We start from the raw sequence: 20,395 nt of genomic DNA, 5'->3' as shown, positions 1-20,395 counted from the left end.
GCATCAATCCTGGAGGCCATTCCAAAGGGGCCTGTGGTCTTCTGGCAGGAAGGATTGTTCAGCAGCCACCAAGTCCTTATGTTTTGGAGTTCTCCGTTTCTGTTGAGGGGAGCAAGTGGTGCCACCTCTTCCCAGGGCTTCTACTGAGACATCACAAATATGCGAGTATGCCACATCAACGGGGTGGGGTGGGGCACCTAGCTATACATGGCACGACTGGGCCTTGACCACACTCGAGCTTTGAGGATATATGCACCTGCAGTGGCCTCTGCACTGGGCGACTCCTCAGTCATTGCAGTCTTCATCTCAGCTCCCCCTTGCCCTCCTCTCTCCTCTGATTTCACTGTCTTCCCTAAATCTCTCCCTCCATATAAACTCTGCAATCCATATTCAAAGGACAACCTCCCCCTCAACATCACCATCTCCTGTGGCTTCTCTACTCCCTTGGTCTCCATCACAAACAAGCCTCCCTGCTCCAGCACTTAACCCCATCTTCTCCCATGCCATTGCCGTGCTCATCTCATCCATGAGGCTCCCATCCCCTTCCCTTGAACCCATTCCCACTAAGTTACTGAGCGCCCGACTTCTGGCATTATAAATGGTTCCCTCTCCTTGGGTACTGACCTCTCTGTTTCAAAACTGCTGTCATCACTCTCCTTCAAAATTACATAGGATATACAGCACGGAAACAGGCCATTCAGACCAACCAGTCCATGCCGCCGTTTATGCCCCACTCGAGCCTCCTCCTGTCTTTCCTCATTTAAATCTATCAGCATAACCCTCTATTCCTCCCTCCCTCATATGCTTGTCATGCCTCCCCTTAAAGGCAACAATGCTATTCGCCTCAACCACTACGTGATAGTGAGTTCTACATTCTCACCACTCTCTGGGTAAAGACGTTTCTTTGAATTCCCTGTTGGATTTCTTGGTGACTATCTTATATCAATGGACTCTAGTTATGCTCTTCCCAACATGTGGAAACATTCTCTCTGTATCCACTATATCAAAACCTTTCAGAATTGTAAAGACCTCTAATAGGTCGCCCCTTAGGCTTCTCACCTTTGTCATCGCCAACTATTGCCTCATCTCCAACCTCCCTTTCCTCCTCCCCACTCCATGTCCATATCTCCTATCAGGTTGCTACCCCTTCCCACAGCACCCACAAATGATGTTCGATGTGACAGTGGGGCATTATCCCTCTGCAATGTGGAGGCCCTGACCTGCGAGGGAACATCAGCGGCAGGTCGGCGCCATAAAAGGAGTGGCGTGCGGAGGCCCAGGAGCAGCATGGCGGCGAACCATTGCAAAGTACAGCGCGAGCTGATGCAGGAAGGCGACGGCTGTGAAGAGTGATGTCATCAAGATCCAGGTCGGTGATTGGAGCGGCGAGAGACTGTGGAGGGACCTGATCGGGGCCCAGGGGAGGTGCGAGTTTGGGGCCAGGAGCCCAGGGACAGCACGGGCCAGCCCACACTTCAATATGTGTGCGCACTAGGTATGTGCAGCAGAGCTGGTTTCCAGTCGTCTTGGGTAATCCTTGCCACTGGACCAAGACCTAGCTCTGTCAAGCCCCACATTAAAAATATTCACGTACAGGCATCTTTCACCCTTCAGGATGTAGTTCGGGTCCTTCATTGAAACACCTGTGAACTCGTCCTTTTTTGTCGTGGAAGCAAGTCATCCTTGCTTCATAAGAACATAAGAAATAGGAACAGGAGGAGGCCATACGACCCCTCGAGCCTGCTCCACCATTCAATAAGATCATGGTTGATCTGATCATGGACTCAGCTCCACTTCCCTGCCCGCTTCCCACAACCCTTTATCCCCTTATCGTTTCGAGGGACCTCCTGTGATGATGATCCCTCCGCGACTGTTCTAAAGCTCCTGATCCTCCTCCATTGTCCAGCTAAGTGTGATTTACCTTGCTTGCTTACATTTGCCCTCCCATCATTACCTCTGACCCCCTTTTTTTCTCATCCACAGCCGTGGGGTCAGCATCTACAGGTACTCTGATACTCTGATACCCATCTCTGCCTATCCAGCCACTCGACCCACATCCAGTCCTGGTTGAGCCTCCAGTGGAACATGGGGAAGACTCCCCCCCCCCCCCCCCCCCCCCCCACTAGAATTCCATCCTCATCCGACCACAGTCTCAGGTTGAACCGGAATGTTCTGCAACTTCAGCGTCCATACCCTGTCCATCACAAAGACTGCCTAGTTAGAAATATAGAAAATAGACGCAGTAGTAGGCCATTCAGCCCTTCGAGTCTGCACCGCCATTCAATATGATCATGGCTGATCCTCTATCTCAACACCATATTCCCGCTTTTTCCCCATACTCCTTGATGCCTTTTGTGTCTAGAAATCTATCCATCTCCCTCTTAACTATATTCAGTGACTTGGCCTCCACAGCCTTCTGTGGTAGAGAATTCCACAAGTTCACCACCCTCTGAGTGAAAAAATTTCTCCTCATCTCGGTCCTAAATTTCTTATCCCATATCCTGAGACTGTGACCCTTTGTTCTAGACTTCCCAGCCAGGGGAAACATCCTCCCCGCATCCAGTCTATCCAACCCAGTCAGAATTTTATACATTTCGATGAGATCCCCTCTCATTCTTCTCAACTCGAGTGAATACAGGCCTAGTCGACCCAATCTCACCTCATACGACAGTCCTACTATCCCAGAAATCAGTCTGGTGAACCTTTGCTGCACTCCCTCTATGGCAAGTATATCCTTTCATGGTAAGGAGACCAAAATTGCGCACAATACTCCAGGTGCGGTCTCACCAAGGCCCTTTATAACTGTAGTTAGACATCCTTGCTCCTGTACTCTCATCTTCTTGCAATGAAGGCCAACATACCATTTGCCTTCTTAACTGCTTGCTGCACCTGCATGTTTGCTTTCAATGACTGGTGTACAAGGACACCCAGGTCCCTCTGTACATCGACACTTCCCAAGCCATCACCATTTAAATAATACTTTGTCCTTATGTTTTTCCTACCCAAGTGGATAACTTCACAGTTATCCATGTTATACCACATCTGCCATGAGTTTGCCCACTGACTCAACCTATCTAAATCGCCTTGAAGCGTCTTTGCATCCTCCTCACAACTCACAATCCCACCTAGTTTTGTGTCATCAGCAAACTTGGAAATATTACATTTGGCTCCCTCATCCAAATCATGTATATGTATGTATATATATAAGGATATTTTTTATATATAGTCAATAGCTGGGATCCCACTAGTCACTACCCGCCACTCCGAAAAAGACCCGTTTATTCCTACTCTGTTTCCTGTCAGTTAACCAATTTTCAATCCATGCCTGTACATTACCCCCAATCCTATGTGCTTTAATTTTGCACACTAACCTCTTATGTGGGACTTTATCAAAGGCCTTCTGAAAATCCAAATACACTACATTCACTGATTTTCCCTTATCTATTCTATCAGTTACATCCTCAAAAAAACTCCTGTAGGTTTGTCAAACATGATTTTCCTTTCATAAATCCATGTTGACTTTGTCTAATCCCGTTGATATTATCTAAGTGTGCCGTTATCATATCCTTTATAATATAGACTCTAGCATTTTCCTTACTACTAATGTTAGGCTAACCGGTCTGTAGTTCCTTGTTTTCTCTCTCCCTCTTTATTTAAATAGTGGGGTTACATTTGCCACCCTCCAATCTGCAGGAACTGTTCCATAATCTATAGAATTTTAGAAGCTGACAACCAATGCATCTACTATTTCCATGGCTACCTCTTTTAGTACTCTGGGATGCAGATCATCAGGCCCTTGGGATTTATCGGCCTTCAGTCCCATTAGTTTCTCCAGCACTATTTTCTTACTAATAATCATTTCCTTTAATTCCTCTTGCTCATTAGACCGTTGGCTCCCTAGCATTTCTGCGACATTAATTGCATCCTCTTCCGTGAAGACAGAACCAGAGTATTTATTTAATTGTTCTGCCATTGTTCCCCATTATAAATTCTCCCGTTTCTATCGGTAAAGGACCTACATTTGTTTTCACTAATCTTTTTCTTTTTGCATACTTGTAGAAACTTTTGCAGTCGGTTTTTATGTTCCTTGCAAGTTTATTCTCATACTCTATTTTTCCCTTCTTAATCAATCTCTTGGTCCTTTTTTGCTGAATTGTAAACTGCTCCCAATCCTCAGGCTTGCTTCCACCCCGAATATCGCCCATCTCTGATTATGTGCCTCAAAAACTCATTCGGTGCCTTTGTCTCCGTCAGACTTCCACATTTCTTTCCTGGCCATCCTTCACCTCCATGAACTTCAGCTGATCCAAAACTCATATCCTACATCTCCTTATCTCTCACTCCCTGTCCTTGCTGACCTTGGTTGCCAGTCTAATGACTCAAATTTCAAATTCATTTTCATATGTTTAAGTCTCTCCTTCCTATCCTTTAGTCTTTCAAGCTCCCCTAGAACTCTCTGGTCCCCTCTCCTTTGTCGGCCATGCATTCAGCCGCCTGGACCCTCCCCTCTGGAATTCACCATAAACCCCTCTTTAATGGTCTTCCTTAAAACGGACTTCTTTGACCAAGCTTTTGTTTATCCCTCCTAATTGGCTTGGCATCCTTTTGCTTGATTAAGTCTTATATGAAGCGCTTTGTGATGTTTTTCGACATTAAGTGCACTGTAAAAATCCAAGCTGATCATGCCATTTAGCCGTAAAGAAAGACTTGAATTTATATAGTGCCTTTCACGACCACTGGACATCTCAAAGCGCTTTACAGCCAATGAAATACATTTTGAAGTGTAGTCACTGTTGTAATGTGGGAAACGCGGCAGCCAACTTGCACACAGCAAGCTCCCATAAACAGCAATGCGATAATGATCAGATAATCTGTTTTTGATATGTTGATTGAGAGATAAATATTGGCCAGGACACCGGGGATAACTCCCCTGCTCTTCTTCGAAATAGTGCCATGGGATTCTTTACGTCCACTTGAGAGAGCAGATGGGGCCTCGATTTAACGTCTCATCTGAAAGACGGCACCTCCAACAGTGCAGCACTCCACTGGAGTGTCAGCCTAGATTTATGTGCTCAAAGTCCCTGGAGTGGGACTTGAACTCACAACCTTCTGACTCAGAGGTGAATGTGCTACCCACTGAGCCACGGCTGACACTGTGCCGTCTAGCAACAGATAGATAGGCTTGGGCAGATTGCATATTCTGCAATGTGGCCGGGCACATGCAGAGAGACAGATGAGATCTCTGGTCAGTCTGCTGACTACAGTTGTGCAAAACCACATGCCCTCTTGCATGCAGCTCGGAATGTTTCTCTACAGAGCTCCTTCAGCTCCTGGGATCTATAAGCACAAGATCCAATCCTGCTGCAGCTAGACTTTAAAAGTTCTGAAATACAAACGTAAGGAAATGGCAGACCAGGAAAGATTTACTGGTCCATCCGACCTGTCCCACACAGTTGTGATAAACACTCCTCACTAAGCCGGAGCAATGTAATCTGCAAAAAGTCAGATAAATCTCAGGCCACGGAGATGGGGGGAAACAGTAAAGTTCCTCTCTGACACCCCCTTAGGTGATCGAAATTAGCCCAGGCAATCACCCTGGATCTGGTTTATGTTGTAGGATAACTACATCCTGTGTGCAATAATCTCCTCTCCAGCCAGAAACAGGTCCATCTCCCCCTTGAAAAAGCAGCATTTACCACACGAGGCGGAGAATCTGTTCACAGGTTCCGTATTCTCTGGGGGGAGGGGGCGGGGGGAGGTAAAAGTACAACTGCCTAACAGCCAACCCAGTTCGGCCTTTCCTTAACCTATAAGCATGACTCCTGGTCCTCCCTAACCTATCCAAGTGAAATGGTTAGCCAGCTTTCAGTTTTGCAGTCAGGTACACCTGTCGCAGTAGTATTGGGGCGATTTTCATCTGCTGACTGTCCCGTTCGCCCTGAATATTAGGGAGGTAGGCAAAAGAAAAGATTGTTTTTTAATCTATTGCCCATTGGCTGCCCGACTCTATTGTTGAGTGTGCCTTGAAATGGGTGTCCAGCGTCCTGCCTGTAAAAAAAAAAAGTGATAAATGAGTACGAGGGACATAGGATTAGCCAGCTGGATCACAGTGGTCCTGTATATTACAACTGTGCTTCTTACCTATAGAGACCTCTCAGAGTACTTCACTGAGCAGTGGACAATGAACAGGTGGGAGAAAGGGAAATGAAGGACTACTGGTAATCGTGAGATTAGGACAAGGGGACATAAATACAAACCAGTGAATGTTAAATTTAGGACTGATGTCTAAAGATTTTACACAAAGAGGGATAAATATGTGGACTAGACTTCCAGGAAGAAGAATAATGGAGCCAACAAACATTGGAATCATGTAAGAAACAATGAATGCTGAAATGAAGGGACTTTACAATATTGCTGGGTGGATGAACTTAAATGGGCTGAATGACCTTCCTTTTACACAGCGACCTTGTGATCTTCAGCAGAGGGGCTAAGAGGACTTGACAGTGGTGAAAATGTTGGCCTTCACCTTCTAGATGACTTATTTTTATTGAGGCTGGTATGGAGAGCCTCAAGGTGATAAAAGTTATGGATCAGAGTTTGGATTACACAGAGGGAGAAGTAGTGGTGGAGGTGGATGATGCCTCTCAGGTGAAACAAATTGAATGTGAAGGAACAAAAGGGCAAAGTTTCAAAGCTTTGGCTTGTAGAGGATCGCTTCAGTTTTGCTGACATTTATTTGGAAAGAGTTTTGGCTCATCAAGGTCTGAATATTTTAAGATAAACTTCAAATACTGGCTCCATCAAGCTCAACTAAATCTTTTGTAGACTGGAAGTACCTGAACCTTCAGGAGAGTTAGAAGTGGAGTTCCAAAATGATATTTCCCATACCCAGCAGCAGACATGTCTCACAATTGAGATGAGCTCTATGATTCATCACAAAACCTTCACTGCTATGAATAAGAACTATTTTGAGTCCTTTTGGCTCCCCACAAGCTTTGTTTCCACTTATCTTGTTGCCAAGTCTACTCATTGAGAGAATGTTCTTTTCTCAAGAAGTAGGCATGACCTCATTTTTAGACTGGAGCAGTCTTCCAGGAAAGGTAGATCTTGCTCCGATCGCTGCATTCGAGGATAGATTTCACTCTACAAACCTGTGCTCTTGTTTTGTGGAATCATTTGTCCTCAGCTCACCAAGAGACAAAGAACTACAGCATGACTGCTCAGCACAAAGAGTTTGATGCATTTGCCGCACACTGGCGGTGTCCTACAGCAGTGTAATGCAAATGAGCTGGTGCTCCTGTCCAATGGTGCAGAGAGATGCATGTTGCTAGGATCATAGAGTTGATGATGTTGGCCATGAGAAGGCTGAGTGCTCATCTTGTCTCTATGGACCACCAGTCCAATTTCCCTATTAATGACCTAGGCAGACCATCTCCATACAGTGGGGCAGGTTCGGCAGCCAGAAGTAAAGGCCACAAAATTCTACTTTGAAACTTTGCCGCAATTTGCTGGAGCAAGGCATCTTGTGGCACCCCCGGTTATTTAGACTTTCTCCTGCGCCCTTCAGCTCAAACATATTTTGTCCTGTAAATTGCTGGAAGTGCAAACTGATAACGATGGCAACGGGGACCTCAGTTAATGATGGAACCAACAGTGTATCTCCTTAGCAATGGGATTTAAGGATTGAGAAATAAACAGAGGAATGTCTGAGGAGGGTGAAGTCGAGTGAAATCTGGTACAGGAAGAGAAATAAAGAGGGGAAAGATAGATTTGGATTCAGAGAAAGCAAAGAAAGAGATAGAAAGGAAAACAACACCACCTTGTATTTATATAGCGCTTTAGTGTTGTAAAACGTCCCAAGGTTCTTCACAGGAGTATTATGTGATACCGAGCCGCACAAGTAAAAATTAGCGCAGGTGACCTAAAGCTTGGTCAAAGAGGTAGATTTTAAGAAGCATACTGAAGGAAGAAAGAGAGGCGGAGAGGTTTAGGCAAGGAGGCAAAAGTAAGAAAAAAAATTTACAAATTTAAAACGGGACATTTTTAAAATCCCCTACAATAATTCAATAGCTGAAGGAATGAGACTCCACTGTTTAAATTGTTCACTTTCTGGGCCAGAGAGGTTGATTGGCAGTCGTTAACAATTATCACATTGTTAAAAGGGTACTTACGTGGTTAATTACTAGTCTTGAGTTTTGGTGGCGAGTTTAATGGGCAATTAGTGGGCAAATGCTGCAACTTCATGAAACTTACTGGGGTGGTTAAGGGCGAGATGCCATTTTCATGAAGTTAATGGCAGAGTGGTGCAGCAACCTGTCTCAATTCACAATTCATGGGATATTCCTTCCTCACCACAAGTGGCTGGTCCATTTGCGCATTTATAGTGCCCTGCTTCATTCACACAGTTATTTTTCCGGCTCTACATTTGCATGCGCACTGTGCTATGGAATCAATTCCACAATATAAACCAGCGGATTCCACAGCACTGTCAATGTACTGGTTTTATGAAACCCCACTTTTTTTTAAACTCGGTTTGTAGCAAAATAAACTCATGACAGACTTTCCTTTCACGTATTTGTCAGCTTCCACTGCAGTTCAAAAGGTGACCTGCCCTACTCTCATGTCCGATTGGTTGTTGGTGCTGTGTAAACCTGTTGATATCGACTTCACGCTCTTTCCAATTGCTCCCTCACAGGTGATTCCCTTTGCTGCCGATTGTGAGGAGCAGGACGAGTGCACTTGTCGGGACCCCAATGCTGAGGAGAACCTTCAGAAAGAACGAAAGTTCAGTTTTCACTAACACAGAAGAGAAATAGACACCGCGTATCCAGCCAGGAGCATTCTGGCCTCGGACCAGCAGTGACGCCACAAAACACACATTATTTTGTTATATTCAAGCAAAACGGGGGAACGGAGGGCAATGATTTTTTTTTGTCAATGTACCAAGATCATTGTCAGGGAATACAGTATGTCGTCTTAACAATGGGTATGAATGACATTAACTCAGCAGTTTCACTTGGAGACTTAGACAGTAGGCAGTGTAGGGATCAGACTGTGCAGTACACTGTAGCTGTGGGGAGGTTGTGTAGGCATGCCGTCGCTTTCTATTTGATTCACACTGCTCCAATACCTCCCTCAATAATATCAATACTACTAGCCATTGCTCTTTTAAACTTTTACCTCTTCTCCCTCTTCCATTCCAACTCAATACTGTAGCATTCTATATCTCCCTCGGTCTTCCTTTCCACTTTCAAGCCTGACTTCATCCAACCATTACAATTGATTTAACTCATCTCCCCTTCCAGTTTCAATCTGAGAGACATCCTGCGCCTCGGGCTATGTGACCGACAACTGCTTGATAATGCCACAAGCTGTAAAAAATGGTCAGTTGTTCCAGTTTATCAGCACCATTGTCATTCTCTTGGTATTACAAATAGACGGAATAGAAAACGCAGGTGGGAAGCCTGTCCAACCATGCCAGAGTATCTCCAACCCAATATCAGCCAAGCCTAATTGCTAGCTCACATCTATATTTAAGAACAAAAAAAATCAAAGGGTTGATTGGTTATGAATAATGTTCTGGCAAAGGGAATTGAGTAGTGTATGACTATCGTGTTCTACACTGTACCTTTGATATCAATGAAGAGATTCAACATTCTGCCAAAATCATAGGCTTAGTTCACATGGAAGCTCTGCATAGGTTGTATGAACATAGTCCAGTTTGGTAGCATGAGTTCTTCACAAGTATAATTAACTCGCTATAGCTACTTTACGAGTTTTAATATTATTGCTACAGCTTTCAAGCTTTTCAATTATAAAAGCAGAATTAAATAAAGCCAACCAAGTCGATCTGATCAGATATGGGAGTGGGGGAAGGCAAAATCATAAAGCACAGAAGGAGGCCATTCGGCTTTTTGAAAGAGCAATCCAATTAGTCCCCCTCCCCTACTCTTTCCCAATAGCCATGTCGATGTTTTCCCCTGAAGTATTTATCCAATACCCTTTTGAAAGTTATTGCTGAATCTGCTTCCACCACCCTTTCAGGCAGTATATTCCAGATCACTCATTGCGTAAATTCTTTTTCCCTCATGTCACCTCTGGTTCTTTTGCCAATCATCTTAAATCTGTGTCCTCTGGTTATCGACTCTCCTGCCACTGGAAACAGTTCCTCCTTATTTTCTCTAGCAAAACCTTTCATGATTTTGAACACCTCTAGCAAATTTTCGCTCAACCTTCTTTGCTCCAAGGAGAACAACCCCAGCTTCTCCAGTCTCTCCATAAAACTGCAGGTCCTCACCCCTGGTACCATTCTAGTAAATCTCTTCTGCACCCTCTCTAAGACCTTGACACCCTTCCTAAAGTGTGGTAGCCAGAATTGAATACTATTTCAGCTGAGGTGATTTGCAACGGTTTAGCATAAATTCCTTGCTTTTGTACTCTATGCCTCTGTTAATAAAGCTAAGGATCCCGTGTGCTTTTTTAACTGCCTCCTCGACTTTCAAAGATTTGTGTACATACACCCGCAGGTCTCTCCGTTCCTGTAACCCCCTTTCAAATTGTACCATTTCGTTCATATTGCTTCTCCTGATCCTTCCTATCAAATTGTAAAAAGGAAAAAAAATGTTGGGCTATGGGGGCATGGCTGTGGGATTAATTGGATAGTGAAAAAATGTATTTCACCTATGGGATTGGGTTCAAATTCAACCTTCAATGCAAGCCTTTGATGGCTGTAAAGGTACAAGAGGCCTGTAATTGGGCACTATTAACCTCATCTGATACAAACTAGTAATCATATTCAGCTTGGTCATAACGATGGCTAGTGTGGGGAAACAGAAATATCACACTGGTGCAATTGACGGTAAGGTGTAGTGCTTGGACAGAGTAGAGGCAGCTTTAACCAAAATCAGTATCATACTAATTCTGTATCTAAATCTTGACCTGGGTGTTGTTAATGTAGTTGTGAGTATGCACCTAGATAAGTATAACAAAGTAACCAAACATTTAAATAAAACTAAGACAGTTAACAAAGGAGTTGTGATCAGAAATCACAGAACTCTACATCATAGAAGGAAGCCTTTGGATCTATCATCCTTGTGCCAGCTTTTTGAAAGAGCTGTCCAATTAGTTCCACTCCCCTGCTCATCTCCATAGCTCTTATTTGCTTTCCTTTTTACAGAGCGGAGGGACCAGTCAGTCACTATATTAACTGAACCATTCACTTTGCTCCTTTTCTCTGCATCCTCATTCCAATGCAATCCTTCCTGGCGTGTCAAACTATGAGGATTCTTCAGCCACCTCAGTCATCCTTTCTTCTCTTTTCAACCTTGCTGGTAGCCGCAGCCAGTCATATCAGTTCCCCACCCTAAAGCTCTCTCTGGTTTCCTTTAGCTGCAAAACCTTGTAATAAATTCCAGTTTAAAACCTGTTTAGTGCCATCAAACCGGGGCTTAAACTCTTTTAAAAAAAATTTATTTTGATCACAAATGAAAGAAAGGCGTCATGGTGTGAAACTTGTACTCAAACTAGTACAGGAGACTTGCCACACTGGAGCAAGACTAGCATTGCGGAAATTAAAATTGGGCAGTTTCTATAATTGACCAATGTGCAGTGGCCCGAGTTTCGTATCTATGGAAGGTGTACATCATTTCTCTGATGTATCACCTGATGATATGGTGTACTTCAACAGCACTGAAACACTCTCTGTCGCACACCATCATAGCCACAGCCCATCCTATTCTCAAAACGAGCTCCCGCATTACCAATACATCACAGTGAACCTCAAACCACCTGTGCCGTAACAAGAGACACTCAGACATCTCCTGTTTAGGTGTGAGTCTGGTTAACGTAGATTGGGTCAGAGGGCAGTCAGCAATGTGGAGATTATTAATAACGCATATTTTGGTCATTTTTTTTAAAAACTTGCCTCATAAATCACCAAGCTCCACAGAGACTAAGATAAAATCCGGTATTCATTTACCAATTTAAACTGCACATTGTTCTAATATCTACAGTGTAAGATTTTTTTTTTAAGATACAGGATAGGAGGAGTCGGTCCAATAAACCTGTCCGTTTTGATAAACAAGCCTTCTCAATCTTCTTTCTCTGCAGGAGCACGTCTAACTTGCCTCTTGAACCCAGTTATACTTTCACTTCCAAGTCTCTGCCTGGTGAATTATTCTCTTTTTAAAAACTTACATCCCCTGGTATTTGAATCCTGAAAAATTTGCCTGGATCCATATCTACTGGCAACAAATCAACACTGTACCGACTTACATTTTTATTATACTGATAGGCTGTCCATGTTTGGGCCCCTTGCATCTGCTGTGTGGTTTTTAGTTGGGAGCACCAGACACTCACCAGCTATCATGACCTGTGGACAAGTCTGGCCCCATCCCATAGTTTGGTCAAAGCAAATGGAATCCTTGTGTCCGCCCTTACTTCTGAAACCTTTACCCGTTTGCTGGTACACGCTCATAGAATCATAGAAGTTTACGGAAGGAGACCATTTCGGCCCATCGTGTCCACGCCGGCCAACAAAGAGCTACCCAGCCTAATCCCACTTTCCAATTCTTGGTCCTGTAGGTTACGGCTCCTCAAGTACATATCCAAGTACTTTTTAAATGTGGTGAGTGTTTCTGCCTCTACCACTCTTTCAGGCAGTCAGGCAGTGAGTTCCAGACTCCCACCACCCTCAAATCCCCTCTAAACCTCCAACCAATTACTTTAAATCTATGCCCCCTGGCTGTTGACCCCTCTGCTAAGGGGAATAGGTCCTTCCTATCCACTCTATCTAGGCCCCTCATAATTGTACACACCTCAATAAGGTCTCCCCTCAGCCTTCTCTGTTCCATAGAAAACAAATCCAACCTATCCAATATTTCCTCATAGCTAAAATTCTCCAGTCCAGGCAACATCCCCGTAAATCTCCTCTGTACCCTCTCTTATGCAATCACATCTTTCCTGTAATGTGGTGACCAGAGCAGCATGCAGTACTCTAGCTGTGGCCTAACTAGTGTTTTATACAGTTCAAGCATAACCTCCCTGCTCTCATATTCCCTGCTCCCTTGCTCCACACTCGCCCACAGATTGTTCTGCTTTCTTTAACCACTTGATGTTTGCGCTGTATGGTTCAAGGCATATTGCAGATCGATACTCAATCCCTGCAGAAATAGCTAAAGTGTGCCTATTATAAGTATCTTTATACAGAGGATGTTGACTCATTTATATCCAAGAACGATGTAGAGAGGGTAGATGTAAGGTATATTACAGGGTGCTATTGTTTCAGAGTCGCTAAGAATAGAGACGAGAGTTTACCCAAACTCACACCCCCTGCACTCACCTTAACATTCCTCAAACACAAAAATAATGCTGAACTTTAGAACTATGTCAAGTGTTTTCAGTGAACAAGCTATTCATGGTCAAACCGAATCTCGGTCATACAAAAGGCCAAATACTGTGGATGCTGGAAATATGAAATAAGAACAGAAAGTGCTGGAAATACTCAGCAGGTCAGGCAGCGTCGCGGAGAGAGAAACCGAGTTGACGTTTCAGGTTTGAGATCTTGCGGTCATTCCAGATAGCTCAGTTTTGGGAAGCCGGACTCAACCTGGGCCAGAATTTAATGCGGAAACTGCTAACGTTTTTAACACACTCACCAACCTAAACAGGAGGCAAACTGCCCTCTGCTAAATCTATACTGTGCATGCAAAGATTAATAGTTAATGTGCAGCCTTGAAACGGACGCCATTTACACGACAGACACAATCACAACATTTAGCCTCACCACACCAGAGTCTGACAGCGACATCTATTGGCACAGCACTGCTGGCACAGCACTACTGGCGCAACCCCTGCCGCATCTCACTTCCTGCTGCGTCTCACTTCCTGCCGGACATGTAGGTTCCCCCCCGTGCTTCTGAACCTGAAGTCAAAATAGTAAATCAATATTTCCTGGATGCATTCACCATATTGGGATAACGCAAAGAAGCCATCTGATTTTTGCAGTACACACAATATCCGAGAAGCCTCTGAGATCAGTGTGGCAAAATACTTGACAAGTTAAAGAGACCCAAAACTGACATGTCCCCGGTGCCAGATGCTATATATCCTAAGGTTGTGAAGGGGACTGGGGAGGAAACTTGTTGGAGCATTGGTTGTCATCACAGAGGGCTCATTGCGGGGGTGGGGTTAACAGGACCGGTGGCCAATTAATGTGGAGCCTATTGTTAAAAAGGGTAATAAATATGACCCAGGGAACCACCGGCCCATTGCCCAAGCACTAACAAGCAGTAAAATAACAAGCTATTTTAGGGAGTAGGTATCAGGATTTCCTGTACAGTAATAATAACGAGAATCAGCCAGCTCGGATTTAGAAGTAGAAACTCCAGCTGAACAAACCTCCCTGAATTCTTTAAGGTCTTTCCAGGTTATGATCACTTAATCTAATACATGAGGGGCGATGGCATCTATTACCAGGGGGCAAGTGCGAAACCTTCTCAGAATCACACCAGCAAACGGCTACTTCTGACCCATTCTAGTTTAAGGCAGATGCCAGCACCACAGTGTTACCAAATGAAACAGTGGTATCCAGGGACCCACTCCTTGCATTAAAAATAATGCTCGATGGAAAGTTTGTGCCTCACGAAACTCCAATCCTGCCACTCCATACGAAGTTGTAACCTGATTGTTCCCACTTTGCACATCAGTTTTTCTTGTGACTATTGGTAAAACAAATAAATAGAACATAAGAAATAGGAGCAGGAGTAGGCCATTTGGCCTCTTGGGCTGATCTGATCATGGACTCAGCTCCACTTCCCTGCCCGCTCCCCATAACCCTTCACTCACTTATCGCTCAAAAATCTGTCTATCTCTGCCTTAACTATATTCAATGACCCAGCCTCCACAGCTCTCTGGGGCAGAGAATTCCACAGATTTACATCCCTCTGAGAAAAGAAATTCCTCCTCATCTCAGTTTTAAATGGGTGGCCCCTTATTCTGGGACTATGCCCCGTAGTTTTAGTTTCCCCTATGAGTGGGAATATACTCTCTGCATCCAATGTGTCTAGCCCTCTCATTATCTTACAAGTTTCGATAAGATCACACCTCATTCTTCTGAACTCCAATGAGTATAGATCCAACCTACTCAACCTCTCTTCATAAGTCTACCCCCTCATCTCCGGAATCTACCTAGTGAACCTTCTCTGAACTGCCTCCAAAGCAAGTGTATCCTTCCTTAAATATGGAGACCAAAACTGCCTCAGTACTCCAGGTGTAGCCTCACCAATACCCTGTACAGTTGTAGTAGAACTTCTCTGCTTTTATACTCTATCCCCATTGCAATAAAGGCCAACATTCCATTTGCCTTCCCGATTACTTGCTGTACCTGCATACTAACTTTTTGTGTTTCATGCACAAGAACCCCCAGGTCCCTCTGTACTGCAGCACTTTGCCATTTTTTTCCATTTAAATTATAATTTGCTTTTCTGTTATTTCTACCAAAGTGGATAACCTCACATTTTCCCACATTATACTCATCTGCCAATTTTTTGCCCACTCACTTAGCCTATCTATCTCCGTTTGCAGATTTTTTGTGTCTTCCTCACAATTTGCTTTCCCACCCATCTTTGTATCATCAGCAAATTTGGCTACATTACACTCGGTCTCTTCATCCAAGTCATTAATATAGATTGTAAATAGTTGAGGCCCCAATACCGATCCCTGCGGTACCCCATCACTTACTGTTTGCCAACTGGAAAATGACCCATTTATCCTGATCCTCTGTTTTCTGTTAGTTAGCCAATCCTCAATCCATGTTAATATATTACCGCCAACCCCGTGAACTTTTATCTTGTGCAGTAACCTTTTATGTGGCACCTTATTGAATATCTTCTGGAAATCCAAATACACCACATCCACAGGTTCCCCCTTATCCACCCTGCTCGTTACATCCTCAAAGATCTCCAGCAAAGTTGTCAAACTTAATTTCCCTTTCATAAAACCATGCTGACTCTACTTGATTAAATCATGCTTTTCCAACTGTCCGACTACTGCTTCCTCAATAATGGACTCCAGCATTTTCTCAATGACAGATGTTCGGCTAACTGGTCTATAGTTTCCTGCTTTCTGTGTGCTTTCTATCTGCCTCCTTTTTTAAATCCTTATGTGGCTCATTTATAATTTTGTTTGATAATGCTTATGTGAGACACTATATAAATACAAGTTGTTATCAATAGAGCTTCAATGAGATCATATTAGAACAATAATGCACACCCAGATCTAAGTATTTTTCAGTTGTCTCCTTTATGAAATAAGCCTTCCGATGCTACGGAAATAAAGTTCATCTGTAGAGATCAATGGGTCCCTGGGAATGTGTTTAAGGCTGCAATCTAATCGGAGGAGGTGGGCTGGAGTGAAGATGGTTTATTGTATAGAATTGTTCATATCTGGGAGTGAGTTACAGGCTGCAACTGTCGGAAAGGTTCAGACAGTTTGGATGTAGAACAATGGATATCTGGGAATGCATTACGAACTGGTATCTAAGCAAGGGATCCAGATATTAGCTTTGACACTGAACTGAAATGCAAATGCCTTGCAATAATTATCTAGATACAGCCTTGAAGTCCCTCTCTGGTAATTTGAAGTCAATTTCCTTCAATCTAAGCACAAATGTCACAAAATGTTTTTGAGTCTTAAGAATTTGAAAATGCTCAGGAGAATCCTGTTTTTTTTGTACCTGTGTGAAAAGAATGCTTTCGGGGCAGTGCTGCTTTAAAAGAATGCAAAGTAATTGGGCAAATGTAATGGAAAGACTGCAATGGATCAAGGGTTATGCCACTAACATGGGAGTGCAGATGGTCAATGTCTCCTGGCTCCAAATTGCTGCGTCAGTTGGCATCCCTTGACCATAGTCATGTGTGAACAGCCCCAAACAATAGCCCACCAGACACACTGGCGAATTCATTCCTCCGAATCCTCTGCATTTAGATCCCACAATATAACGGAAAGATAATACGCAAGTCAAATCTCCACCTGCACTTGGGGCAGTACGGACTCCCGAAACAAAGTTCATCTACTTAACATAGAGGAGTTCCTTCAAGTGGAATAGCAAAGGACTTGACAATTGGCCAGTTCTCAGCTGAGGCAGTAGTAGGGGGCTTCGGCAATCTTTGAGCTTGGGTGGCGTTAAAGCATTAGCTTCCCCTTTTGATACCGAGCTAGTGACACCTGTGGGAAAGTACATTTGCGGGCAGCATTAATGGTTGCTGCTATCTCTCCGCCCCGCCAATAGTTGAACTGCTCGACAGCATTTACCTTCTGCTTTCGCGCTATACCCAGGGCAAGGTACAAGAGGGTGGTTGTCTCCTCCGGACACAGGACCCAGAACCCAGCAGTAGTCTGCAGCTTCAGGTGAGAAAGGGAGGAAATTGGAAAACAAAACAGTGATTGCTAATGGGAACTCCTTATCTTCCTCTCCCTCATATATATATGCGCACACAATTATACACTACTGCACAGTCAGAGTTGTCCATTCTTGCTCTTTCATGAGAATAATGCAAGTGTAGTTTAGTGGTTTGCACAGGAATATGATGAAGGATTTATGCTGGCAGTTGATTTCAGGAAATATTTCCATGCAGGATGTGGGGAAATGGAATGGGAGGAAGAGATGGTCTTGTCAGTGATTAGAGAAATAGGTGTACCTGAAAACCACATAAGTTTTTGAGGTGTGTTTTAGTGGGTTATATAGAATGTGTATTGTACCGAGTAGCTTGCTATGGCTTCTCTATTAGAGAGGGAGCTGTAAACAATGTGTGTTAGCAGACAACTTAAAGGGTTAACAAGAGGCTGCTGTACTGATAAAGAGCCTTTTTGAAGAGCCCTTGTTCAAATATTGTGGAATAGTAAGATTTGAACATTAAGTGTAGAGAGAGTACGCGCCTGACTGTGAAATATGTCAGAGTGACCCTGATAATCTTCAGCAGTATCTGCCACTTATAGAGTATTATTTGATGTCTTTCAATGGTTGCTGCTCATTTACGGACGGTCTCCGTTTTACGTAATTTTCCTGTTTGACTAATGTAATATGCATAAGACTGCGTTCATTGTTAGCCACCCGATCACTAAAGGGACAAAGTGTGTCTTGACATATCGCTCCATACTTACAACAAAAAGCTGCTTCATGGGTATGTGATGGGGATGGCACAGCACACACACAGGGGGGAGGCGGTATAGGGCACACATGTACTGCGCTTCAGAAGTGGCGCAGGTCGTGCTTGTGATAGTGGTGAGTTCTTGTGCTGTAGGAAGCTTCTGAGGGGAATCAGCCAGGGAGCAAGGCTAGTATCCATCCCTCCCTGTGGCCATTTCTGAGCAGGCTGCCTATCTACCTACCGACATGATGGCACACGCACGCACACACACACACACACAGGAGGAAACAGATGAAAACACACAAAACACCTCACAGAAAGGCAATCACATGCCTCGGATAAATAAGAAAGCTGCTTTGTTAAAACTTTTCACTAGAAAACTGAAAAAAAGAATCAGGAACAGGTGGGCATATTGCCAGTCAGAGTCTGACGTTAAGTGTGAGGGCTGTTTGTAGTCGGTGAGGTGTCTCTCAGCCATCACCCAGCCATCTCCCGACAAGGGCAACAGAGCAAGTTACAGCCCACTTCTATCTCGCTGGCTGCGACGCGTTCTGCTTGCACCAGAGTATCTAACGGGCGGGCGGTCAGACCTGGCACACAACACTGTCCAATCCAAACCTTTACGCTGCTGGTAGTCTCTCTGATAAACTGGAACTTAACTCACTGCTGAAACGTTTCCTTTGGTGATCGGAGGGCTAACGCAAACACTGAACACAAGTGACCAACATTTTAAACTTTTTTTGTTTCTACGCTTGAGAAACTGTCTTAACGATTTTATTGTGTGTATAAAAACGAAATTAAAAATAAAATAAAAAGTTGTTATCCTCATAGATTGCAGTTTGTTCTTTCCCCCGGCAATCTATCGGTCGACACACGGGGGTGGAAATTCGGTGCCGCCCGCATTGAGGCGGTAACACCTCCTGGCCACTAACTTTAGCGCCGGGCGGTGTCTACCGCCTCAAAGTACGAAAATTCAGTTGTTTTGCCCAAAGAGGAGAGTGGAGCACTAAGAGAAGTGTTCACACTCACCCTCGGGCGCCAACAGAGCGGTAGCACAGGAGGCCTACTCAGTTTTTTGCCGCTAAGATGATAGCATCCTGGTGCCTGAAGATGAGAAAAAAAATCTTCAATGACCTACACTCACACCTCCCCAATGCTGCTACAAATAAATAGAAGTTAAATAAATTAACTTTCATCACTTACCTTGCTCTCCGGACGATACCCCCGGGATCACCGATGCACCCACTGCTTTCCCTGTCGGAAGAGTCGGCAGGCGCTGTGGCAGGTGAAAGGTTGCAGTCAAGTTCGCAACCGCGGCAATATGGGGGCGTTGCATGCTCGATGACATCATCACGTAGGTGGCGCTAGAGTGTGCAGTGCTACCTCTTAGCACCGCCCCCATCGCTCCATTGAAGTTTTCGGAAGGGCCAGCCCAAGTTCTGACTGACTTTGCAAATTGTAATTCGATCCATTCTGACTTCAGGAACCAGAGAGGACAGATCTGCAACAACCCAGCAAAAGCCACCAAGTTGCAGCCGAAGTCCCTTACCCCAGCGCAAGTGCATGACCTCACCCCACCCGTCCCCCCGCCATAGATGGGGGATTGTGTGTGGGTCATGGATTGTTAGCTGGTTTATTGGGTATGAAGTGAATAGTGACAGTGTCGTGACTTCTGGATTTCATCCACTACAAAGATGTCCCTTGTAACACACGCACCGAGCTTTCCGAGAAATCAGGTGTGGTGGTAAGGGGGTTGGAAGAATGTGATCCATCTTTCAACCCTGAGTTCCCTCTGTCCCTTTTGTTTCCACCCCCTCCCCCCCGGCTCTCTCTCCCTCACCCACCACCGGATCTCTCTCCGTTCCCCCACCCCGCCCCCCAGCTCTCTCTCTCCCGCACCCCCCGGCTCTCTCTCCCCCCCCCCCCAGCTCTCTCTCTCCCACACCCCCCCAGTTCTCTCTCCCCCCCCGGCTCTTTCTCCTCACCGTTCCTCCCCCACCCCGGCTCTCTCTCTCACCCCTCCCGCCGGCTCTCTCTCTCCCCCGGCTCTCTCTCCCCTCCGTTCCTCCCCACCCCAGCTCGCTTTCTCTCCCCCCATCCTCCCCCCCCCGCCCCCCGGCTCTCTCTCTCTCCCCACCCCTCCGGTTCTCTCTCCTCCTCCCACCCCCCCCCCCCCCCACACCGACTCTCTCTCTCACTCCCCCCCTGGCTCTCCCTCTGTCACTCCCTCCCCCTAATCCCCATGCCCC

At 44.9% G+C, this 20,395-nt stretch overlaps 1 protein-coding gene across 1 annotated transcript in view; it reads left to right on the top strand.

The window, feature by feature from the left end:
• Nucleotides 1-18,912, top strand: part of pappa2 (pappalysin 2) — a 586,487-nt gene extending 567,575 nt beyond the window's left edge. Inside the window, exon 22 of the mRNA XM_070887395.1 lies at nucleotides 8,696-18,912. Coding sequence (XP_070743496.1) covers nucleotides 8,696-8,800 — 105 coding nt within the window. The 3' untranslated portion in view covers nucleotides 8,801-18,912. The remainder of the gene's footprint in view (nucleotides 1-8,695) is intronic.
• The last annotated feature ends 1,483 nt before the right edge of the window (nucleotides 18,913-20,395 follow it).

The sequence above is a fragment of the Pristiophorus japonicus genome, chromosome 8 (assembly GCF_044704955.1).
Source record: "Pristiophorus japonicus isolate sPriJap1 chromosome 8, sPriJap1.hap1, whole genome shotgun sequence".
Taxonomy (NCBI): Eukaryota; Metazoa; Chordata; class Chondrichthyes; family Pristiophoridae; genus Pristiophorus; species Pristiophorus japonicus.
The sequence above is the reverse complement of the archived record's forward strand: the minus strand, read 5'-3'. Positions and strand labels throughout refer to the sequence as shown.